This window comes from Zea mays, chromosome 1 (genome assembly GCF_902167145.1).
Source record: "Zea mays cultivar B73 chromosome 1, Zm-B73-REFERENCE-NAM-5.0, whole genome shotgun sequence".
NCBI lineage: Eukaryota > Viridiplantae > Streptophyta > Magnoliopsida > Poales > Poaceae > Zea > Zea mays.
This window is the reverse complement of record NC_050096.1, coordinates 180,108,401-180,132,277: the sequence shown is the minus strand read 5'-3', so window position 1 is coordinate 180,132,277 and position 23,877 is coordinate 180,108,401. Positions and strand designations below refer to the sequence as shown.

At 46.3% G+C, this 23,877-nt stretch overlaps 2 protein-coding genes across 3 annotated transcripts; both read right to left on the bottom strand.

Annotated features, from left to right (window-relative positions):
- Positions 1–10,652: 10,652 nt before the first annotated feature.
- On the bottom strand, positions 10,653–14,885 carry LOC103640625 (Protein DYAD). The gene is made up of 7 exons (XM_008664066.3): positions 13,170–14,885; positions 12,941–13,004; positions 12,347–12,406; positions 12,093–12,155; positions 11,884–11,967; positions 11,174–11,713; positions 10,653–11,025 (listed from the first exon to the last, which is right to left on the bottom strand). Exons 1-7 carry the CDS (start codon positions 14,327–14,329, stop codon positions 10,909–10,911), a joined length of 2,088 nt encoding a protein of 695 aa, XP_008662288.1. The 5' UTR covers positions 14,330–14,885; the 3' UTR covers positions 10,653–10,908.
- A 104-nt stretch (positions 14,886–14,989) lies between these two features.
- Positions 14,990–21,462, bottom strand: LOC100274059 (uncharacterized). Of its 2 annotated transcripts, none has more exons than XM_008669944.4 (15): positions 21,216–21,462; positions 20,410–20,581; positions 19,420–19,490; positions 19,229–19,346; positions 19,040–19,122; positions 18,795–18,957; positions 18,513–18,712; positions 18,086–18,297; positions 17,917–18,012; positions 17,405–17,523; positions 16,601–16,702; positions 16,399–16,508; positions 16,223–16,310; positions 15,655–15,845; positions 14,990–15,576 (listed from the first exon to the last, which is right to left on the bottom strand). In XM_008669944.4, exons 2-15 carry the CDS (start codon positions 20,509–20,511, stop codon positions 15,345–15,347), a joined length of 1,887 nt encoding a protein of 628 aa, XP_008668166.1. In that variant the 5' UTR covers positions 20,512–20,581; positions 21,216–21,462; the 3' UTR covers positions 14,990–15,344. The 2 variants fall into 2 exon arrangements, with proteins under 2 accessions (XP_008668166.1, NP_001347458.1); NM_001360529.1 differs by having other exon boundaries at positions 15,147–15,576; positions 18,089–18,297; positions 21,216–21,365.
- Positions 21,463–23,877: the final 2,415 nt, after the last annotated feature.

Sequence of the window (23,877 nt, the reverse complement as noted above, 5' to 3'; positions counted from 1 at the left end):
ACCGGACTGTCCGGTGCGCCATACAACAGACAGCCACCACCAAACGGCTAGTTTGGTGGTTGGGGCTATAAATACCCCCAACCACCCCACATTCAAGTCATCCAAGTTTTCCACCTTCTAACTACTTACAAGAGCTCTTGCATTCAATTCTAGACACACCCAAGTGATCAAATCCTCTCCAATTCCACACAAAGCCATAGTGACTAGTGAGAGAGATTTGCTTGTGTTCTTTCGAGCTCTTGCGCTTGGATTGCTTTCTTCTTTCTTTGATTCTTCATTGCGATCAAACTCACTTGTAATTGAGACAAGAGACACCAATCTTGTGGTGGTCCTTGTGGGAACTTTGTGTTCCAAGTGATTGAGAAGAAAAGCTCGCTCGGTCCGAGGGACTGTTTGAGAGAGGGAAAGGGTTGAAAGAGACCCGGTCTTTGTGACCACCTCAACGGGGAGTAGGTTCGCAAGAACCGAACCTCGGTAAAACAAATCCGCATGTCACACCTCTTATTTGCTTGCGATTTGTTTTGCGCCCTCTCTCGCGGACTCAATTATATTTCTAACGCTAACCCGGCTTGTAGTTGTGATTAACTTTGAGATTTTCAGTTTCGCCCTATTCACCCCCCCCTCTAGGCGACTTTCAGGAATGAAGTTTTTGTGCGTGCTCTTATGTGGGGAAGAGTGTGTGAGGTGTATATAAAGGTGCCCCCAAAAGCTGGTGACCGTTGGGGAAATCTGACTGAAAAACGGTTGAACCGGTTCTAAAACCGGTTGAACCGGATTCCACCAGGGGGTTTTCGGTTCACTGGCGGACTCAGCCGGAGACTGGACCAGACTCAAATTTGGTTGAGCCGGACCAAAATTCGGTTGAACTAGTTGCAAATCCGGTTGAGCCGGGCCAAAATTCGGTTGAACTGGTTTCAAATCCGGTTGAGCCGGGCCAAAATTCGGTTGAACCGGTTTTTCCAAAAATCTGCACACGACTTTTTCTGACAGGACTGACTGCCGGACTGGCAGGTCAGACAATGACAGAGGGAAACAATGCAGAAACCGGTTGAACCGGTTTTAATTCCGGTTGAACCGATTTTTGAAACTGTTGCACATATTTTGAGAAAACTGAAGTGAAACAAGGGTAGAATGGAAGTTTTAGATCAAGGATTTTGAGCTTTAGTACCAACACCAACCTTCTTTATGGATCCCCCTTGATAGTACGATGATTCCTATACTCAAGTTAGATAAAATATAATTAAGTAAACTCCTTGAGTCATTGGTGTCTCAAGTGTGATTTCTCCATGGTGTTGCTTGATAAGGATCACAAACATCTTTGTCTCACCTTTTGAAGCAAACACAAATCGAGCCTGTGACTTGTGCCATTTCACCATATATGAGTTCAAATCATGGCTTCAAGACACCTTACTGATGCATCAACATGTTGTAACTCTTTATAGCTGATTAGTTTATCGACTTAGTGCAAGTACTCGCTTCTTCACCTTAGCCATGGTACCTCGGTCTACAAGCCTTCGCTTGGCCTTCACCTTCGCTTAGTTCCTCGAAGCCCTTTCCTTGCTATCTTCACCCTATCAAGCCATTCTTGAGTCACATCCTATTGAGCATCCATTGAGAGAATCATTTCTTCAATATTGTGAACCTTGCTTGAATGTGATCTAGATATAACTGCTAAGATCAATCAAGCTCTAGTCTGATTCTCATATATTCATATATGGACTAATAGTAATATGGTCAAGCCAATTCACGATTCCTCATATTTTATTCACTTTGGCTTGACCAATCCTCTTAATCACTTCAACCTCTATTATGATCATATTTATGCATAGTGATTTCTCAGGACTTGTCCATATATTCAAACCAATATAGAGACCATATTATATCCATTTGCATTGTATCACTGGTTATTTGACCATGTGTTGAACCTTGTTCACTGATCATTATACACTATTCAAGTATGTTCATCATACTGAATTTCCTGTTCAACACTTAGCAAACTTGTTAGACCTTTAAATGTGTTGGTATCCAAATCACCAAAACTCACAAAAGGGATGAATGCACTTTCAATAGTTGACAGTTATTTCTACCAATTAGCTTTCAACTTTTCCACTGTCGTTAGCTCCCAGCAGCTTTCTCACAACCCATAGCTAGAATCAGGTTTTTTAGAAATATATGTCTCTTGCACGCTAACGTACGAGAGTCACTATCGGAATCCGTGGCTTTGCCGAGTGCTCGGCGCTTTGCCGAGTGCTTTTTATCGGGCACTCGGCAAAGAAACTTTTGTCGAGTGCCGCACTCGGCAAAGTATAGCTCTCGGTAACGAAAACTTTTACCGAGAGCAGGACTCTCGGCAAAGAATTACACTCGACAAAGGTATCTTTGCCGAGTGCCAAACACTCGGTGAAGGCGGCGCTCGGCAAAGGACCGTCAGCAGCCGTCTACAACTGACGGTCGTTAGCTTTTGCCGAGCGCGGAACGGTGGCACTCGGCAAAGTATATTTTTTATTTTTTTTTCTTTTCCCAACCAAACTTTTTGTGGTATGTTCCTACACTATGTAGACCTACATGTACCATTTTGGCAAAATTATAAAAGTGTTTCCTATAACTATTGGATTTAGTTCGTTTAATGGAATTTTCTTAGATAATTCAGATTTGAACTGCAAGTAACTCGAAACTTGGAAAACCGTGCATGAAAAAATGATATTCATGCTGTTTAGCACAAGTTACGACTGATTTCAGGAGGGGGCCAGAAACTTCGAGCACCAAGCTCACTAAACATGGTCGTGAACTTGCCATCCACATGTTTAAAAAATGTATAAAACACAAACAAAGTCAGAAAATCATGAAACTTGTCCATATGTCATGATATCATATATAGAGGCTGTGATAAAAATTTGAGAAAGTTTCGAAAAAGTTATGAGGCACTATGTGTAGAAACCTAAAAGATACACACATGAAATCATATAGTTTCTCTGTCACCCCGCCTCTGTGACGGCTGTTTTCCTTTGCCGAGTACCGTCTGGCACTCGGTAAATACTTTACCGAGTGCCCGATAAAAAGTACTCGGCAAAGGAGTCTTTGTCGATTTACTGTTCGTCGAGTCCTCTTTACCGAGTGTTTTTCAGGGTTTGCCACGCACTCGGCAAAGCGTTCCGGTGGTTGAGTATAAGCTTGTAGGCTGTACAAGTACGTGCACAGTAGTAGACGACGATAGATTCTTGGCAAGGCCAGCCAAAAGGTGCGGTGGAGAAAGGCGACGCGTTCGAAACCTGATGTGGGTCTTGATCTATATCATGTCGGTTTTGTCTGCTACCGCGTGCTGTGCTAGCTGCATGCTTTATGGTAGAGGCCGGCCCATGAAAAAGGCCAGCCAGCCGTTGCTGGTACAACGAATCGATCGATCCATTGCACACTGTCTCGCTTCCTTCTCCTGATGAGAGTGAGAGCTGAGGCCAGCCGAAAGGTGAGGTGAAGAAGTCCAGGATAAACTTGGCGTTGGTCTTGATCTAAATGATGTCGTACGTTTTTGTCAGCTTCGATCGATCATGTGTGCTGCTTTGCTTTACGGTGCACCGACCAAGACGTCACCGGATGAACTAACGATAGATAGATAGATTCACGCGCGCAGCGTCGGCGGAAGAAAGAAACAACTGTGCATGAACTAACGTCTTGCTTGTCGTCGACGTCGGAGAGAGCTAGAATGAGGAAGAAAGTAGTGCTCGACACTACAGTCAAAACACATGCATGAATGCATGACAACCAACTGCCAAAACTACCCAAAACACATGCATGCATGCATGACAATACTACTACTACGGTACTACCCAAAAAAACGACACTACAGTCAGGAGGGATTGAGGGAAACTAAAACATGCATGCATGCATGCATGACAACCAACTGACGTACTACAAGCTTCGCCAGCACGCCAAAAAAAAATCTCCAGAGCCCAAATTTCTTGACCACTAAAATCCAATAAAACCGAAAGCCCATCATCACTTCTTGCGGTGTCCACCGTCTTCATCACCATAGGTTGCCCTCCGAGCTTTAGCATCAGCTTGCTTTTCTTGGACGCCAGAATTAATGTCCAATATCCACTTGCGGAATGATTTTCGTTTCCGTAAAACGCATAGATATGATGTTAGCTGCCTCATGCTTACCACTATGTGCTCTGGACTTCAGAAGCAATATAATGAGTATGTGGATGCCTATACTATAATTGTAGGACTCTGTGGCACGGTTTAAGAAAGGGTTGAGAGATACGAAATCTCCAAAGTCCATATTTTCATACGAGCTAAACGAAGAAAGTCTAGTCAGTCCTTAATTATGTAAGCAAGATGATACATGGTATTGAAAGACTTGACGTCAGGGGCGGACCCAGAAAAAAATAGGACTGAGAGCATACTTGTAAGGATAAGCGTTAAAATGCTAAAGAGAGGGTCTCTAAGTTAGTCTGAGCAGGGGACCTAATAGTAAAAAATCTAGACACTACTATTTACAACAGAGAAATGAGCGGGGGCATGTTCCCCCACTCACATCAACGTAGGTTTGCCCCTGTTTGACGTGCTTGGTTTCTCTCTTCTAGATGAGCTAGCTATGAATGTAACCATTCTCTCTCTCTCTCTCTCTCTCTCTCTCTCTCTCTCTCTCTCTCTCCAAGCTATAAGTCGTTCATTTTGAAATTTCATACGAATAGCATGTACAATACAACATTGGCTGAGTGTTGCATGGGATGCTTAAGACAGCCAAGGAGAGCAATAAAAGAAACTTTAATCATTTGATGATGGTTTAGGAGGATACCAAGGAGCATAAATATTTTATGAAGTGCAAGGCAAAACATGAGATCTCAAAGCCAAATGCAATGCCCAAGTCTAGCCTTTCTCCTAAAGACAAATAATGCTTCCATTATGACGACCTTGGGTATTGGTCGTGGAACTACAACAAGTACTTAAAAGACAAAACAAGGAAGAAAAGTAAAGCTTATACTTTGGATATATATGTTGTTGAAATTATTCTTCTTATTTCTTCTAGTAAACCATGCATGAGTATTTGATATTGGATCAATAATGCATACTTGCAAATCATTGCAGTTGCTAAAAATGAACTAAAATTTGCAAGAGACGAGTTGAATGTGTACGTTGGCAATGGAGAAAAGGTTGTTGTGCTACCCATCAACACTTGTCACTTGTCGTTACCCTTAGTATTAGTTTTGGAATTAAATAATTGCTATTATATTCTAGCTTTATGTAAGAACAATATATCTTCTTCATGTTTAGAGGAAGATGGTGATTATAAGATAATAATTAAGAATAAATATCATTTCATTTATTTGAATAACATATGCTATACATGACGTCCATTGGTGAATGGGTTGTATATCCTAGATCTTAACGACAAGTATGTTCATAACATTAATATGGAAAGGCTCTGATGTAATGGTTTAAATCCCAATTTTATCTGACATTATCGCTTAGGTAATATAAATGAGAAAAACATAAAGAAGCTCCATAAAGATGGTCTTCTCAAGTCTTTTGGTTTTGAATCATTTGGGACTTTTCGAGTCATGCTTACTTGGCAAGATGACTAAGCCGCCTTTCGTTGGTTAAAGTGAGAGAGCAAGTGATTTGTTGGATCTAGTACATACTAATATATGTGGACCAATAAGTTCAGTAGCTAGAGATGAGTTTTAGTACTTCATCACTTTTACTGATGACTTTAGTAGATATGAGTATGTCTACTTATATTAATGAGGTATAAGTCTGAATCATTCAACTTTGAAAGTTCAAAGAATTTTAGAATGAGATACATAACCAATCGAACAAATTTTTAAAGTTTCTATGACTGAATCATAGAGGAGAATACTTGAGCCACAATCTTGCTTGGTGATCATCTCAAACAATATAAAGTTTTTCCACAATTGCCTCCACCTGGTATGTCTAAATGGAATAGGTCGGGTTACTGAATGGAGGAACCAAATATTATTGGACATGGTTCGGTCAATGATGAGCCAAGCTAATTAATCTTACATTATTCTTCTTCTAGGGATATATACTCTAGAAACTGTTGTGTTTACACTAAACAGAGTTCCATTTAATTGGTGGATAAGGCGACACTAGATGAGATGAGATATGGATACTAAAACGTCATGGACTGTCTTTACTTAAGATGCAAAACATTTGGACAAATATATATATGCCAATAATAAGTAACGACAAAATACTCCTTTACTACTTTACTATGATTATAGCATATAGACGACATATATACAAGATTATATTACTCATTATTAGTACGAATATATATGCTAATAAGTGACGACGACAGGATGATATATATCAGGCCGACTTACATTGCATGCATTATAATATATACAACAAACAACACCAATTGTACACAACTAATTAAGCACAGTAGTCAAACATGATCAAACTAGAGGCCTGATGACGACAGCGTGTTTGTGGGGCTGTGCTACTAGCACGGCGCCCTCCTTCTCCTCCTCTTCCTCCTCGATGTGCAGCACAATGACCCGGTAGAGGCAGTACGCTACGAGCAGCGCGAAGAGCCAGACGCCGACGGCCTGCAGCAGCGGGATGACGCTCGCGAAGCTGTACAGGAAGATCGCCGACAGGAAGACGCCGAGGCCGACGGTCGCGTAGCCGAGGCCGCGGCGGAGGACCGCGTGCTGGTAGCATGCGCGGAGCCGGCGCCACAGGTAGAGGGACCCGTACAGCAGCCACAGGTAGGTGCAGAACACCGTTAGGAGGAGGTCGAAGCTACAGTACCACATGGCCGCCATGCACGTGCCCGTCACGAATAGCATGGCCACCACGGCTAGCACTATGGCTGGCTTCTTCTTCGTCACATACACTAACAGCCAATGCAACGCGTAGGACGATCCAGATCGGATGGTGCTAGTGTGCACCATTCTATTTGTTTTTGTTTCACAAGAAAGAGAGGAAATAGCTAGCTAGGATTATGTTGCGCAATGAAGTGGGAACAAATGGGGATGCATGGGGAGGGTTTTTTAAGCATGGTTGGGACTCTTTGGATATGTCGTGATCTAAGTGGGGTAGGGGTGACGTAATTTCTGTGCTGTCATTGCCTCGAGTGCATGCATTTCATCCCTAGCGTAACATTGTTTTTTTACTTGTGTTTCTTGTTCTTAGAGACCCTACTAATAATAAGAAGGGAGTGGGTTACATGTCATTTGTCCTAGATGGTTGGAATTGTTGAAATAATAGATGCGAGATAGATTAAAAGAGCATATATGTAGGTGGAAAATAGTAGATGGTTGGTTTACAATCACGGATCATGAGAGAAAACAGTAGTGCAGCTGCACATATTGTGTTTATTCCTTTCATCAACAGCTTCAACTAGAGTGGATGTGTAGATATGTTACTAAAAATGAGTATATATGCATCCCACAAATTTTTAGCAAGATTTCTACCTTGTTGAATGTGGTTGTGGATCTCCAAAGAGAAGGGACATGATGAGAGACATCAATCTCGGAAAAAAAATTAATAAGGCCTTACCACCTTAGGTTGTGGGTTCTTTAAAACTGAGACAAGATTGAATCAATGCCTTCAATTACCCAAAGATACTCATTGAAGTTCTCAATATATCTCTACTACTCTACAAGGACGTAACGTGGGCGTCCACAGGTGCGCCATGCCCCCACCCCCGTCTTCCCGCGATGCCCTCGCACCCCGCTACCGCCATCAAGGCTCGTCCTCCCGTGATACCCCCGCTCCCCTGAAATCTCACCCACGGAGTGAAGAGGATGGCAATGGAGACACCGTGCCCCCGCCGGCCCCTGCCCCCGCCCCCGCGATGCCAGCCCTCATGGCCGTCGTGCACGAACCGCTCCCCGCGATGCCTGCCTCATGGCCGTCGTGCATGTCCCGCTCCCCGCGATACCCACCCATGGTCGTCGCGCACGCCACGCTCCCTGCAATGCCCGCCACCACAACATGATACCCGCGAAGCCCCCCCTCCCTCGATCTGCAATTCCGTGCCCTCACCCCGACACGCACTCACCCCGGTCCCGCACCGCCGTACCCTTTCCTCCCTGGACCCCACCCCACATGTCATCACTGCCCCATGCACATCACAACGCCCGCGGCTTCCCTCTGGTATGGGAGCGGAGGAGCCAACCATGTGCGACGCGCAGCTCGGTGGGCGTCATAGGTGGTGGAGGAGGCACCGGAATCACCACCAAGGAGCCCTGGCCACTCGCTCTCACCACGGATGCACCTAATACTTAAAGTTGTTACGTACAACTTTCTAGGCTTGTATTCTCTCTTCCGTGTTGAAGACCTTAAGATCTTGATGGTCGTGTTACATATCATAACCCCTGTAAGGTTTTATTCAAATCCTTGCATATGTGATACTACATCTCGCAAGGACAAACCATGGCATTAGCTTCTTCTGAAAGTACCTATAGCGATGCAATAGAGTGAAACTCATAATTATCTTATAGGGCTTACAAGGTGACTTGAACGATGTCTAGGTCATTGCACCACAATAATTTATGCATGTCATGGAAATCTATGATAAATTGAACACCTTTGGCCAAATTGAATGCTTTCACCTAAACATTTGTAACAAAGGAGCACATGTCTCCTTTCGTCGCTTCAATGTAACACTGATGGACGAAGCTCCTTATTTCCCATGACTCCACTACGAATGACCCAAGGTCAACATGAACTTGTCGTGCTCATAGTTTTCTAGGCGATCACTCAAAAGGGTCCATTTAACCGGTGACAACATCCTGTTGAGTGGCTTCAGAGTGAAAAACTATGTTAATATCTCTTCACATGTTGGATTATGGCTATGGTTGCAAGAAGTATAACTTTCATACTCAATTGAGCTTTTGAACTATGGGCTAGTTTCTTGACTACTTGATTGTGTCGGTGTAGTTTATAGTAGTTGAGAACACCTAGATGGGGGTGAATAGGTGGTCCTGCAAAAAATAACTTAAACAACACAAACTTGGTCTAATAATTAAGTTAGTGTAAACTAAAACCAAGTTTAAGTGAGAAGAAGAGAGAAAAATTCACTTCACTTATTGGTCTTCCAAGATACTAGCAACGGTGCAATAATAAAGCCTAGCAGCAGGCGCTCTGGACTCTATGTCTATTACCGATGGACGTTTGGTCGATTTGGGCCACGATGCAGAGTTGTGAACCGCAAAAATCTCTTTCGCCGGCCCAACGTAATCGTGCATTCGTCGGAAATTGGAGCATGACTTGACGCAAGGACCAAGCAAAGAATCACCAGCAGCTTCGGTAGCACGCGTGTGCCGGGAGGCTGGTGGCAAATAGCATTGTTGTGTGTGTTTATAAGATTTATGAAATTTATAGCATCCCAGATATACTTGTTCACAGGGGCTTTGGCATATGTGTTGACAAATCACAAATTACGTTACCGCAATCACTAGATCCACTCCATTTCCTCTCGTCAGCAGATTAGATATGAAGAACGTGATTCTCGATTCCCTTCACGGAAGCACGACAGATAAACACATAATATAGGGTTGGACTCTTGGCCTTTTTCTTCTCTGTATTATAAGAGAATGTACTAGTTTTTTATATAGAGACGTGAGACCCTCAAAAATAAAACCGGTAATTATCCATGTAAACCTTCGTCAGCGTTTGTTAACAATACGGTGGTCTAACCGATTGAAGATCCAATAGGCACTGCGCAGATGAAGGCCGGCCCAGGTCGACAAGCCTCGTCCCATTTTACCAACCAACTTCCGAGCATAATGAGAAAGAATGAGGACGGTTTATAGGATTGTGTATAGGCCCATTAGATAATGATGAGAAGCCCAGTGGACTAAAATAGAGTTTTAGTTTCCATATTTAATAATAATTTAGAGACTAAAATAAAATAAAGTGATAAAAAATTAATTCGTAGGAACCAAACACCTCTTAGGTGGTGTTTAAATACACTAAAGATAATAGTTAGTGACTAAAATTAGCTGCAGACATCTAAATACTTTAGCTAATAGTTCAGCTATTAGCTATTTTTAGTAAATTAGTTAATTTCACTAACAAATTTTTAACCAACTAACTTTTAGCTCTAGTACATTCAAACACCTCTTAGTCCCTAAATTATCAAATACATAAACAAAAACTCCGTATTTTTTAAATTTAAGGATTAAAATGGAATAAAATGAATAAAAACCAAACACCTTCTTAGTGTTGCTGCTGATGGCTGTGCGCTGTCCATGACAAGCCCCCTACTACCGGTGAACTCTGCATCAGTAAGCTGAGCTCTAGGCGCCGATAAGCCTCCGTTCATTCAAACAGCAAGAAGATTCAAGTTGACAAGGCTCATTTTTTCAGTCGATGTGATTGAAAAGGGGAAATCTACTGTTTTGATCTGTCTGAAGCGAGCAGATACAACCTTTGGTCAGAACGTAATTATCGCTATCGCTGATCTACGAGAAGCACCGAAAGTGGAGAAGGCTTCAGAATGAAAGGTTGAGGTTGAGGAATATGAGGATGGCAAAATCAAGCATACAGTCATAGCTGGGTCAAGAAACCATCAAGCAAACAAAGGCAAGACAAAAGGTGGCGGCGGCACTACAGATGCCAGCTCCTGATGAGCATTTGGCTTCAACAGAGTGGCAGACAAATGTCTCCAACCAAAAGTACAAACTACTGTAGGGATTAAGCAGCAGCAACATGGTGCTCAGCTGTAAGTAAACCCACCTGCAAGTAAGTTCCAACTGAGACTAGTGACGGCTACTGACTGACAATTAAAGCAAAGGTAAAAGGGTAGGTAATCTGCAGCTATCCTGTCATGTGTGCTATGTTCTCAGATGTGAGGCGACGATGGGTTAATGGCGGTGAGGTGAGGTGAGGCAAAACTTCAGTGGTCATCTGTCCATTTATAAGAACTCGTCAGTAGGTGGGGGTCGCCAGGACCAGCTCAGTGCCAACCTCGCCACCTCCAGCTCCGGCGTCGAGCTTCAGCGCCTTGGCACCGCACGGTCCTGATGACGACGACGACGACGTGTCCTGTGGCAGCAACAATGGCCAGGCACAGGTCAGTCATCTTAACGATCATGTGTGCCATTGTTCATTTTATCCGTGGCACGAGCTAGCGATGTGGCAAGACTGGGTTTTTTTTTAACAGGAAGCACGGCGCTAAGGAGGACAAGCTCACCATGTGCCGGAGCTGCATGTTGAAGTCGCCCACGACCATGGTTGTTGACGGCAGAGGCTGGACCTGGCTCGGCGAGGCTGGTGAGGGGAGGAGCTGGAGCTTGGGAGATGCGGTGGTGGACGAGGCAGACGTCGGCGTGGGGAGACCATCGACCTGTAGGTACTCCTCCATGGACGGTAGCGCGAGGCTATCGATCATGGTGTCGAAGTCAGTGACGATCAGATCCGCACCCGGTGTCAGCGGCTCCGGCAGGTCCCCAGGGCTGCCAGCCGTAGCGCCACTGGAAGTAGCAGACCTAGGCCACTGGCATGCTCCCTCCCGCACGCAGATACGTTTCCTCAGCACCATCTTCTCGTCACCATAGGCACTGTGGTTGCTGCTGAAGCTGCCATCGAAGGCATCAGCGCCGGCCAGCTGGTCGCCTGCACACACCACCAAAGCCTTGTTCGCACCACCGGCTTCTCGCTTGTCACCTTCCCAAGGCTCTTGCGCTAGCATCAGCAGAGGGTGTTCTTCCATTCTCTGCAGGAGCAACTCTTCCTGCACATACAGTCCAATGCACAAGCAGTGTTCTATCAGTACACCGATGGTTGCTACTGCTAAATACACAATCATGGACGTCTCTCAAAGTGAGGCAAAACTAAGAAATTACAGAGCAGCGGCTCGCTAAATATCTGTGCAGCAGAATTGCCATTAAATAGTGAGTTTACCTTCATGGACTGGAAAGAAGTGGACAGAGCAACCATCTGGCCCTCCAGTTTCTCATTCTTCTCAAGCACAGTATCATACTTATCCTGAAAAACAGATCCAGAGTCTCAGATCCAACACTTCATCATACAAAGGTACCACATGTTACCAGAAAGATACGTCACTTTGCTGAGGTGCAAATTATGAAGATTGGTTGAATGTAGCGACGTACCTTCAGTAGCAGCAGCAGCTCTTTCAGCTCCCCATTCACCTGTGCCGCAGTCTCATACTTCTCCTGAAAATGAGAGCCCACAATAAGCCATGGCCATCACTGAACTAAACTAGCAAATAACTAATGGATTCAATAACCACAAACCTCTTACTCCCAAACAAGTTGGGGTACAGTGGGTAAGTAACGGAGTCAGAAAGATAAATCTTGCATCAAATTAGATTAATAGCTTTGGTAGCAGTAAGGGTGAAGCATACCTCCAAGGACAGCACCTCTTTTTCCAGCTTGCCATTGGCCTTGACCATACAGTCATACCCCTGACACCAAAGAGAGTAGCTACCTATTTAAATTAAAATGCTACAATGAACAAAAACTATGAACTTTTCATTCTTCATCAAGTTCTTTAAGTACTGATGGAAACAGACTTGCAGCATAACATTATATGGGCATAAGTGTAGTTCCAGTGTGTGCACAGAATTGCAGATTAAAAGGTCTACTTTAAGCATGATGAAGCAATGTGACAAGTAAAGCACATAAATGATGGTTTCACAACTTCAGAGAAGCGACAGTAACAAGTGGATCAAAGCTAAGCAAAATATGGTGCTGTTCTACCATTTTTTATGCACAGTACAAATGTAGCTAACCAAATGAAATCAAACACCAATATCCAGCGAGAACTAGATATGTGCACAACATTACAATTTACAGGTGCAGAGCATAGTCACAGCTATGTGTGAGAGTGTCACACATGGATACCCTATTTTTCAGTTCTGCGCTAGAAGTTTAATGAAAATATGAACAGCGAAAGACAGGAATGAGATTCATATCAACAAGGTATGATGTATGATCACCTTCCATGAGATGTAGGCTTCCTTGCTCATTTGCACCAGATTGGAGTCGAGCTGCTCCATTTGCCTTAAGTTCGTAGAAATCACAAGTCAACTTCAGCAAAGAAACAAGTATTGGCACTTGATGCATTCAAGAATCTAATCAGAGTATCATCGAAACTCATGACAATTGCAAGGAGGAGTTGCAATCCATAAGGCTACAACAAGGGACGTAGAAGACGGGAAAGGAGACCTCTTTACGACGGCAAGCTCCCCGGCGAGCACCTCCACCTGCTTCTGCACCTCGAGCGTGCGGGCCTCCGGCGACACGGGGTCTCCGGGCTTCCACCCGGGCGGCGGCACCCAGTACGTGTCCTCGACGCCGGCCTCCCGCCGCGCGGCCGCCAGCCCGGCCGGCTCGATCCAGTACTCCATGCCTCCGGCCGGGTTATACCGGCGGCGGACGCGGTCAGCGGTGCCGGCGGGGACCTTGTCGGCGACGTGGCGGAGGAGGTTGTCGAGCAGGCCGGTGTCGCTGATGAAGCGGCGCGCCTGCGCCCGCAGGACGGCCCGCGGCGTGGGATTGCCGGCGGTGGCGCCGCGCTCGCGCAGGATGTTGGCCAGCGCCGCCTCGCCCGCCGCGTACCGCCACGCCGCCCACCGGTCGACCTTGCCGTTGCCGCGTGGCGAGCCGGAGTCGGGAGTGGCGGTGGCGGTGGCGGCGCCGGCGGGCTTGCTCTCCGCCGCCGCCGCCGCCTCATGCTTCAGTGGGGTCCTCTTGGCGCGCTTGGCGCCCTCCTCCGCCGCCTCACCTGACGTCTCCTGCTCCTCCTTGACGGCCCACGGGGCCTTCTTGGCGCGGCGGCGGCGGTGCAGGCAGCTCTCGTGGTCTTGACCCACCTCCTCCTCCAGCTCGTTCTTGCCCACGGCCAACAGGCACTTGCTGTTCTTGCTGGTGCTCTCCTCGTCCTCGTCCACGCACCGAGCCGCCGCCCGCCCGTGCGTGTGCATCCCCGTAACCTGCCCACAAGCCGCGGGAGAAACCGGGCGGTGCCGTCTGGGGTACTCGGCGCGCCTGGTGACGCCCCAGCCCACGCAGGTGCGGTGCAGGGCGGAGAGCAGGCAGGTCCCGGGCGACGAAGGCGAGCGCCGCGGGGATGGAGGAGGCGACGGGGACTGCTGGTGCCGCTTCCGGGCGAGGAGGCACGGGCTGGTCGGCGCCGGCGAGGGCGATCGCCGCGCGGCCTGGGCCGTGTGCTGCTGCTGCTGCTGCTGGGAGAAGTCGTAGAGGCGGGGCGGGGCGGCCCAGAAGGCGTCGGTGTCGCCGGCGGCCGCGTCCCCGCCCAGGTCCCGCACGGCGGCGCGGCGGCGCAGGAAGCGCGACGCGGGGATGGTGCCCCCGCAGGCGCTCATGGGCGGCCGAGCGCAGACGCGGAAAGTGGAAGGGTGCGAGGAACGAATGTGAGGGGAGGGAGCGAGAGAAAAGGACGAAGCTTTTTCCGAGCGAGTGGCGGCAGCAGCATAGCAGAGCGGCAGAGCCTCGACCCTCGAGGAGAAGCAGAAGGAAGGAAGCGGAGGATTTCAAAAAAAAAAAGGGAAGCAGAGCAGCTGCAGGGCGGGCGCAGCCGCGCAGGCCGCAGGGGGAGCTGCTTTTGCCGTTTCGCCCGTTTGTCGCGTTGCGGGGGGTGATGAGCGGCCTCGTGGTACCTAGAGGGAACTCAGGGAAAGAGTGGGAAGGATCTGCGGGGCCCGCCCGGAGAAGACTTCCTGCCTCGGGCCTTGCGCTAATCTCCTGTCTCAGAATCATGCGACAGACGACACTTGGCGTGGTGGCCCGCAACCACCTGGTCCTCTAGTCTACCTCATCCTATTCCCGTCTCGTTTTGTTTTCTCAGCCATGTGATTTTTTGAATTGCCATCTCAGCCTTTCGCCGCTCCGTCCGTTCTTCAACTGGTTGGACGGTCGGTCCTGGCTCAGGAGTCAGGAACTCAGCAGGATGTGCTAGACCGACCGGGACAGCCGGCAAGTGCAGGGTGCAATACAAATACAATGCACACGAGAGAAGAAAAAAAGAATCAAGAAACCGTCCTCTGTCAACCGCAGAACGGTGATGGTTGTCTTCAGAATTCAAACAGCAGGAGCTCACACCAACAGGCGGTGTCACGGCAAGGTAAGAACGGTCCCAACTTTGAACGACAGTACGACCAGGCAAAAAGCACACACCGAGTTCAAGCATAAGTGTTCCTTTTCCAGACCACCAGAAGAAGTCTGGCCTCATAGTTTAGTTACCATCCAACCCAACCAAGCGTGTAACGACACGTCGTCCTTGTACGACAAAGGCCAGGGCAGGCTCCAAATTCTCAAAAGAACAAGCCTGCGCTGCGCTGCGCATACCGAGGAGGGCCGGGCTCTCAAGCTCAGAGGCGCTCACACGGTTGTGTGCGCAACGTACCCGCCGCCGTCCGTGTAGGTGAGGCGGCGCAGCGAGGCGGAGTGCAGGGCAGGGACGAGGGCCGCGTCAGGAACGGCACCCACCAAGGGCGTCGTGGGCGCAGAGCAGCTGGAGGGGGTGGATCCTTCAGGCTGGACATCCGTGGTGGTGGTGCCCATGGAGTCGAGAGCCACGTTCAAGCCCATCGACGACGGCTCCGTGGCGATCCTGCGAGAGAACCCACGACAAAAGCTCAGCGCAGAACTAGAGTCAGTGTCCGGCGGGGGAGTGGTTGCGCGTACGTACGTCAGATCAAAGCTGGTCGCGTCCAAGCTCATGGCGGCGCACAGCCCAGAGACCACCCATGGCGGCAGAACCGCGTCCTTTACTTCCATGCTGTAGCATACGTTGCCTGCCGTCGACGCAAATGCGGATCCCTGTTCTGTGTCGAACCCGCCGGATGACATGTCTGCTCTCCTCATCTCCCTACACTTCACCTGAGAGATGCATAGTAGGTTCAGAGGATCAGATTTTTTTTATATTAAACCAAAAAAAACCAAACTTTGCAATTACGCAATTCAGTCTAAAGGATGGTGCGCAGTTCAATGTAACCTCCTTTCCACTGCACTAATACAGAAACAAAACATTTTAAGCATGGTGATGGTGTAGCAGCTTCAGATCTAATTATTATGCATTAGCAAAATCAGGGCTTCCACATGCACCAGTTTGCATTTCTAACATGTCGCACTAACATGGTCCCCTTTCTTCCTAAATAAAAGAGTCCAAGTCACCAAGTTTCCTAGTAACAAAAAAAAGGCAGAGACAGACAAAAGAGATAAAACTATATAGAATTGACAGAAGAAGAAAAAAATACCTCTGGGATGTGTAGACAGCCATTTTGAAATGGCTGGGGTGAATACAAGACTGGGACATCCACAGCAGATAATGAATTCAGCAAGGACCTGAAGAATCACAGGATGAGCTTATACAACAGAACTTTCGAGGCAAAAACAAGGATGAGCTTATACGACAAAATGAGATGCGCCGTACTTGTAATTCAATAGAACGTCGTATAGGCCATGAACGTTCTCGTTGCCAGTAAACGAAAGCAGCGACTGCGTGGTGTTATCCACGTCAGATAAAGCATCCAAATGGAGTGCCTGCAGGTTCAGTTATCTTTTGTTTTTACATCCAGTTGGTAGCTGCAGAGTGGCTAAATTCAAACCAGGCGAAACAGGGAGGAAACCAAAACCTGTCCGACATTGCGCCTTTCGATTTCTGAAAGTTCAATAAGGTCGTCCTCAGTAGCCTGCTCCACTTCAGTGCTGCAAAGAGGCATAGAAAAGCAAACGCCCTGGCAACAGTGCAAACTGATGTGGTTACAAGGTGATCCATTCAGATAAAATGATTTTAATGTGGTATAGAGATACAAAAAAAGGGTTAAATAAGCTTGAATTGTCTCTGGTATTTTGAAATTACTGTATCAGTCCCATTATCATACCAGGCAACGGTAGGCAAAGGACTTCATCCAACAAATATAGTTGACAGTTGAAAAACGGCCAACATGTATCTACAGTCTACACATCAGTATCATTTACTAGTGCCTTAATGGTTGGTTAGTAAGAATATATGGACCCGTTTGTTTCAGCTTATTGGGGGGGGGGGGGGGGTTGACTTCTGGCTGCCAGAAGTTGCTTCTAATCCCCAAACACAGATTTTGGAACAGATTTTATTTGAAGCGCTTCTCCGAGAATCGTGTTTTCAACGGTTCGTGGGTATCGGCCGAGGGGCCACGGCCTCGAGAAGCCGAGCAGCTTGTCGGCCAAATCACTCTCGTGCCCCTTCGGCTTCCTCGCATTTCCTCCACATGCGTAGATTCTAGAAACAGCCGATTCTCCCCATAGCCAGCTTCTCCAGAGATCCAGATTCTCAGAAAAGCTCGTCGGAAAGAAGCCAAACCAAACAAGTGCAGTGTGCCATGGAATACGTAAGGTGTGAAGCATAAAAAAATAATGCTGTGGAAACATTACTGACAAATATATCAGAATGAACTCACATGTTTCCGTAGTAATGAGCGTAGGCCACGTGTAGATTGTGATAAGTAGGCATTACTAGACTGCTTTTTCTCCAAACAGCTTCCACTAATGAAGAGAGCAACAAATTGTGTTGTATAAACTATAACAACAAAGCAAAGTTCAGCCACTGTTGTAGATGACATTAGACAGATTAATAATGCGATATAGAATAACAAATTCCAAACTGATAAGGAACACAAAATGGAACTACACATGAAGATGACCTTGAGTAAAATGTATCACTATGTGCTATCGTTCATGTTTTGAATAAAGTGAAAGCACAATAAATAACACTTAGTAGAAGTACAGGTGCAAATGCCACTCATCAGCATGTAGAAAACTGAAATGTAGTTAACTGCTTATTGCTTGCCATAGACAAGGTTATAGGTGTTTGCATATATTATGATGACCTACTTCTTTGACTTTTTGTTACAAAAAGAACGTGACACTATCCTTTGTGCAAACAATATGAGCTCTGTGAGTAAGAAGGTACCATAGAATATATTCAACATGTTCTTCCGGAGCATGTAGTAAAGATTCTGAAATGAATCTTCCCAGTCCTGATGTCTTTTGAGAAGAAAATCACTTTCTACAAGGCAAAGAGAATGTCACTTTTATGGAATTACATTCACAGAAAGGAGAAATTAAGGTCTAGTGATTACCACCTCCTGCAGTTGATGAGAGCATAGCAGATATGATAGAGGAAGGCAACAGCGATTGTGGATATACCCATGACTGTAAAGCCTTTGAGAATAGAAATTCCTTTTTGCTCTCAAGCTTTGAGCACTCTAAATTTTGACACCCACGAGGACAGCTCTGACCAATGGCTCCAGTGATGCTACTTCTGCCAAAACTTGTATTGAGCTTGTGACACCTGTTACAAGTGGTACACGCTCTGACGATCAGTAGTACTTTGCAATCAGTATTGCATCCAAAAGGGCTATAACTGGCATGTGGTCAAATATAACTTTAAGAATATCAACTCAGGGAATGTTATAGATTCAAGCAACATAGAGACCATGTTAATACAGTTTCTAACTGGCAAAAACTTTCAATACAGAAAAGCAAGGGAAGCTAGTGCACACCCACCACTTCACAGATGACGATGAAACAAACTGCAAACTAGTCTTTAAGGTAAAATCCAGAGGAGCTTTTTCCCCAGGAACAGTGATCTTAGAAGGGCATATGTCTGAAGGCTTCGACACAGTACCACCAACTTGTCCATTAGGGCCGTTGAGCCCAGAAGCCACAAAAGCATCACGAGCTCCAAACCCTTTCAGTACCTTTTCCTAATAAAGAGCAATAGAAATCTTAGCTGGTGTTATAAGTTTATAACAGATGATAAGTTGCAAGAGGAAGAATGATTATTACCATATCAAATTTGTTAGAACCAGTCTGCTTCTCATCGCCTACATGAAGCTCAGATACACTCCGCAGAGCATTTTCACTGCATTTCTCAACTTTCTTGAAACCTGGCTTTGCAGCCTCCATGGTTGGAACTAAAGTGTCCAACTTAGCAGTGTCACCATGACCACTGAATTAGGATAAAGAAGCCGAGTAAGAGCTTAATAAACAATGAAAAGATTGAATCTAAAGTTCTGCATTCAGATCATTACCATAGAAGTGAAGATGATGCAAAATTTGAGGCTGGTGTACCATTAACAAACTTAGAAACCTTCTCATTATTCTGTAAGACATCCTGCAGGGTATTTTACACTTAGCACCAAACCATATATCCAACTGCATAAAAGTCTGACTCAGCATCAATCAGTTCAACGAAACGGATAAAGACCTCTAACTCTAACCTTGGAATTTTCCTTCCCAAGGTTTCTTGCTTTTCTCACAGGGAACACCTCTGTAACACGTGTGTTGATGTACTTGGAAATCTTTTGTTGCTCTGTGTTCCGAAGTCCATTGTTTGACCTACAATACAAGATAATAGTCACACACACAAAAAGAGAGCATACGAGGAACATGACAAGGTTAAGAAAGCTACCTATCCAATGTGGCAGAAGGTAACAGATCATCTCCAAGCTTTTCAGAGGTACGCCGCTTCAGTTGCTCACCCTGAAACAAATAATTATTGACATATTTTTTGTGTTTATCTGCCCTTTGTGTAATGCTATGCTTGGAATACATTGTAAGCTCTTCTCAGAGTTATTGAGTCCATGTATACATGAAGCTTATAACAGGGTGTGAATATGTTCAATGTCCATGTGCAGCTATGTGATATGTGATGCTTGCATCAGCATGTGTTCAAGCAGCAGTGTTTCTAGTTTAGACTTTTATAAGCAAACTGTCCTATAAAAAACCCAGCTATCAACAAAGAAGGATGAATATCATTTTAAAAGTTGCAAGCTGCGTGCTTGTGCATTATGGACATCATTGAACTAGGCTAGGCCATTGCGAATAACAAAGTTAATTCATTAACAGTGGGGCAAAGACAGTAGAAAGCATTCTATCAAACCTAAAAAAAGTCAAGTGATGAATTTTACTCTAAGTACACGATGTTAAGATAATTCAGTTTCAATGTATATCCATCCATATATGATGCTCACAACAGGATGTGAATGTTTCCGCTGTTAACATGCAACTCTGTGGCGTGCAATACTTACATCAGAATGTGTTCAAATCACAGTAACCAGTGATTAAGCTGGTTTTTGAGCTAGTCAGGGTCAATGTGAAAACAAACCTAACTGACTAATATCGCAGCAAAAAATAAAACAGAAAGTGTAGAGCATTGTAACAAGGATAAGGCTTAAATTCAAACTAAGCAGAGCATTTCGATCACATTAAACTCATAGACTGTTAAAGTTGCGGACTGCAATGAACAACTGAATAAGTTGTGATACAGCCATCTGTCTGGGAAATATATTGAGACGATCCCTACATTCGATTAAGCATTTCATCCTACTGCATGTTCGCAGTGGCAACACAGTAACCATTCTCTGAACCTAAAATGCAAAGGGAAGAGAGGCATCATTACCCTCAGTTCAGACGGTGTCTTCCTCTTCATCCTTGGAACCACCGGCTGCCTCCCAATCAAAGAGCCACCATTCAAAGCGGGCTCGACAGCAGCTTGCGCCATTATAGCATCCAATCCTCTACATCCACATCACACCCTCTGGTTCCTTGCTTCCCCCTACCTTCCACTCAGCCTACACCAACACAGGAGCAAAAAAAGGGAGGAAACCCATGAACAAGGATATCACTTCATCAGCTTGCCATTGTATCAACTGATCTGGAGAGATTGAGGCACACGGAACATGAACCCCACGCGCAGGGTATTTTAGCGAGTGGCAACTATAAGCGACCTAAAAAAGCAAATTTTCCGCAGATGTTCAGCTCTCGGTTAGCAGTGGGCAGTGGCATGGAATGCCGCGCGCATTGGATCTGAATCCACTTTACATAACACAATCACGCTTACGCCAAATCAGTGGCGAAACCAAGAATGTGCGCGGCATTGAGGAGATGAAGGCGCATTTGCCTCGTTCAGCAATGCCAGACGAGTCGACAAACTCCCCGACCCGGCGCCGGCGCGGCGGAAGAGGGCTCAGCCGCCGCAACGGGGCTTGCGAACCGGGAGTGAAGCTAGGGTTTGGAGGGAGACTGCTACAGTGGAAGGAAGAGGAGGGCGACGGGGCTGAGGGTGGGGGCGGGGATGCGGAGGGCGGCGGCGGCGGATCGGGGCCGGCGGTGGCGATGCGGGTGGGGGCCGACAGCGACGGGTGGAGGAGTAAGAGATGGGCGGGTGCCACGCGACCGACGAGGCACGGGACGGCACTGACTGACCTGGCGGCGGCGCGGCGGGCGACCGAAGCTACCAGAAGCAGCCACCCATGTAGCCCGTCCCTCCGACCGTCCACCTTCTTGAAGCTTCCGGGAGCGGGGGCGACGGGGCGGATTAGGTGGCGAGAAGGGAGGGAGGGAACTGCCGAACTGGGAAGGAAGTGGAACTGTGGAAGGCGGGATTTGAAAAGGCAGAGACGCGCCTGCTCGCGCCGCCACGGTGCGGATCGGGTGCTGGTCTGGTTTGGTTTGCTCGGGCCCGGCCCACAGGACGAAGACAACTAGACAAGCAGAACACGGGTGGCGTGGCTGGACTGCGGGGACGCCGACCCGACCCGACCCGACCCGATTTGAGGCCAAAATTTCAGGGCGGGGCGGGAGGATTTTCCCAGCCAAAATGTTGCTGCTGCCCGTGCCGAGAAGGTGAGGAATTAGTGAATTACAATAATAATATATCAAAACTATATCTATACTTCTCTACTGCTTTATAAGTCTTCACGATAGGTATCCACAACTAGGGATGAAAACGGTTTCGGAATTTTTCGGAATTCCGGAAACCGTTTTCGACTATTTCCGATCAGAGTCGTCGGTAACGGTATTTTTCAAAAATGATATCGGTTGTCGGAATTTTGGTTCGGAATCGATATCGAAATCGTTATGACGTCTTACCGACCGTTTTTATCGGTTTCCGATTTTAATCGGAATTTACCAAATTCAATTTTCGGAATTTACCGGAAATAATAAAGAATCGGCCTACAGTCTAACGTACTAGTGCCCTAGGTCACAAGGCGACAACAGTGAGCCTCAACTCAAGTTCGTGACCCTCAAGTTGAGCACGTGCGGACAAGCGGCTAGGTGCCACGCAGCACATCCGACGTTGTACGGTGGCCTTCCAGGCTTTTGCTTCTAACTTCATCGGTATGTTGGCTGTGATAGCTAGTACTAGTAAACTACTTTGTTAATTCTATGTTTCATGAGTACTAGAAATAGGATAGCTAGTAAACTAATTTATTAATTCTATGTTTCATGAGTACTAGGAATAGGAATACATAACATTTGGTTTAATATAAATTAGTTTCTTTGGATTAATACAGGGATGCCTTGATTTTCTTGGCTTAACATTAGTATTTAATATAGAACAATATATATAAGTAAGTGAAAGCATACCTTACTATATTGTACACATATAAATTTCTATATATATTAGGGCCTCCCGTTGAGTTCGATCTGGAACCCCATATTCTTGGAGACGGCTCTAATATACATGGTAGTTGCAAACACGGTGAGTGCTACTTGCTAGTATTTGTATGAATATCAGAATATGTAAGGATATTCACCTAGAGTCACGTAGTTGCACACACGTACAACCTAATATGGTAGTTGCTACTTGCTAGTATTCATATGAATATGGTAGTTGCAGTTGCAGCATATGAATATGGCAATTGTAGTTGCAGCGTATGAATATGGTAGTTGCAGCTCTCTATACACCGTGATATGATACAATGGCTAGAGATGGTTAAGCTTCACCTCCACAAAACCACAACCATGCGCCATGTTCTGCCCCGAAATCCTCTCCCTCCGCTCCCCATCGCATGCCTGGGCTCATCCATGTCCCTCCGCTCCTTGAAATCCTCTCCCTCCACGCCAGGGCTCATTCCCACCGCGTAGCAATCCGCGCCTCCCGAAATACCTCAAAACCATCAACTAAAAATAATACATTTAGATTATTAGTGGTAATTATACTAAAGAATTTTTCTTCAAGTGTTTGATCTTATTTGCCTTTAGAATAGTTTTTGTTTGCTCATATATGTTTGATGATTGTTTTGTGGAATTTCTTTTATATTGAAAGCCCAATTAATTTAATATGAGAATTTTAGTCCAAAAATAAATACTTTTATAATAAATATGGTTGGTATAATTATTATGATTTTTAAGAAATACTTTAAAATATATTTATTTATATTTTGGGAAATATGGATAAAGAAAAATAAAAAAAATAAAAAATCAAACCCTAGAGCCGGCTCACCACATTGGTCTAGCCAAGCCCATTAGCGTGCCCCTCCCCCTCTCTCTATGGTGCGTGGGCCCACTCTAGGCCCGCGGCCTCTTCTTCTCCGCGCCGCGCGGACATTCGGCGTCACGCCGCCGTCGCGGCACGCTTGCGCGCGGGACCCCGCCTAGTCGCGACCGCCCCCCTCGTATCCTCTTTGCGTGGAGCATTCAACCCGGTTGTCGTTTCCTCTTCTCCCTCCCCCACTTCTTCTCTCCATTCATGAAGGAACCCACCGTCGTCGTTATGGCCATTGATGGTCAACCACCTCTCACCCCGACGCCTCTTCTCCTCCCCTCTCCCTCTATAAAAACGCCAACTGGAGCTCACTCTCCTCTTGCCGAGCTCGCCCCTCTCTCCCTCCTCGTGCTCTCTTTCCTCACTCACTCGCTGTGACCGCGTCGTGCGTCCGCTCGTCGGAGCTCGCTGTGCCGCGTCGTGCCCCGGTCCCGTCAAGCCCTGCCAGCCGAACCTCGTCGGAGTCGTGCCTTGTCCGTCTCGCCTCGTCATTCACCGGAGTTCGCCGTCGACGATCCGTCCCACTCCCCTACTCACCGAAATCTCCTTGTGCGTGAAGGCCCAAGGTAGAAGATGAACCTTCTACATTTTAGCCCA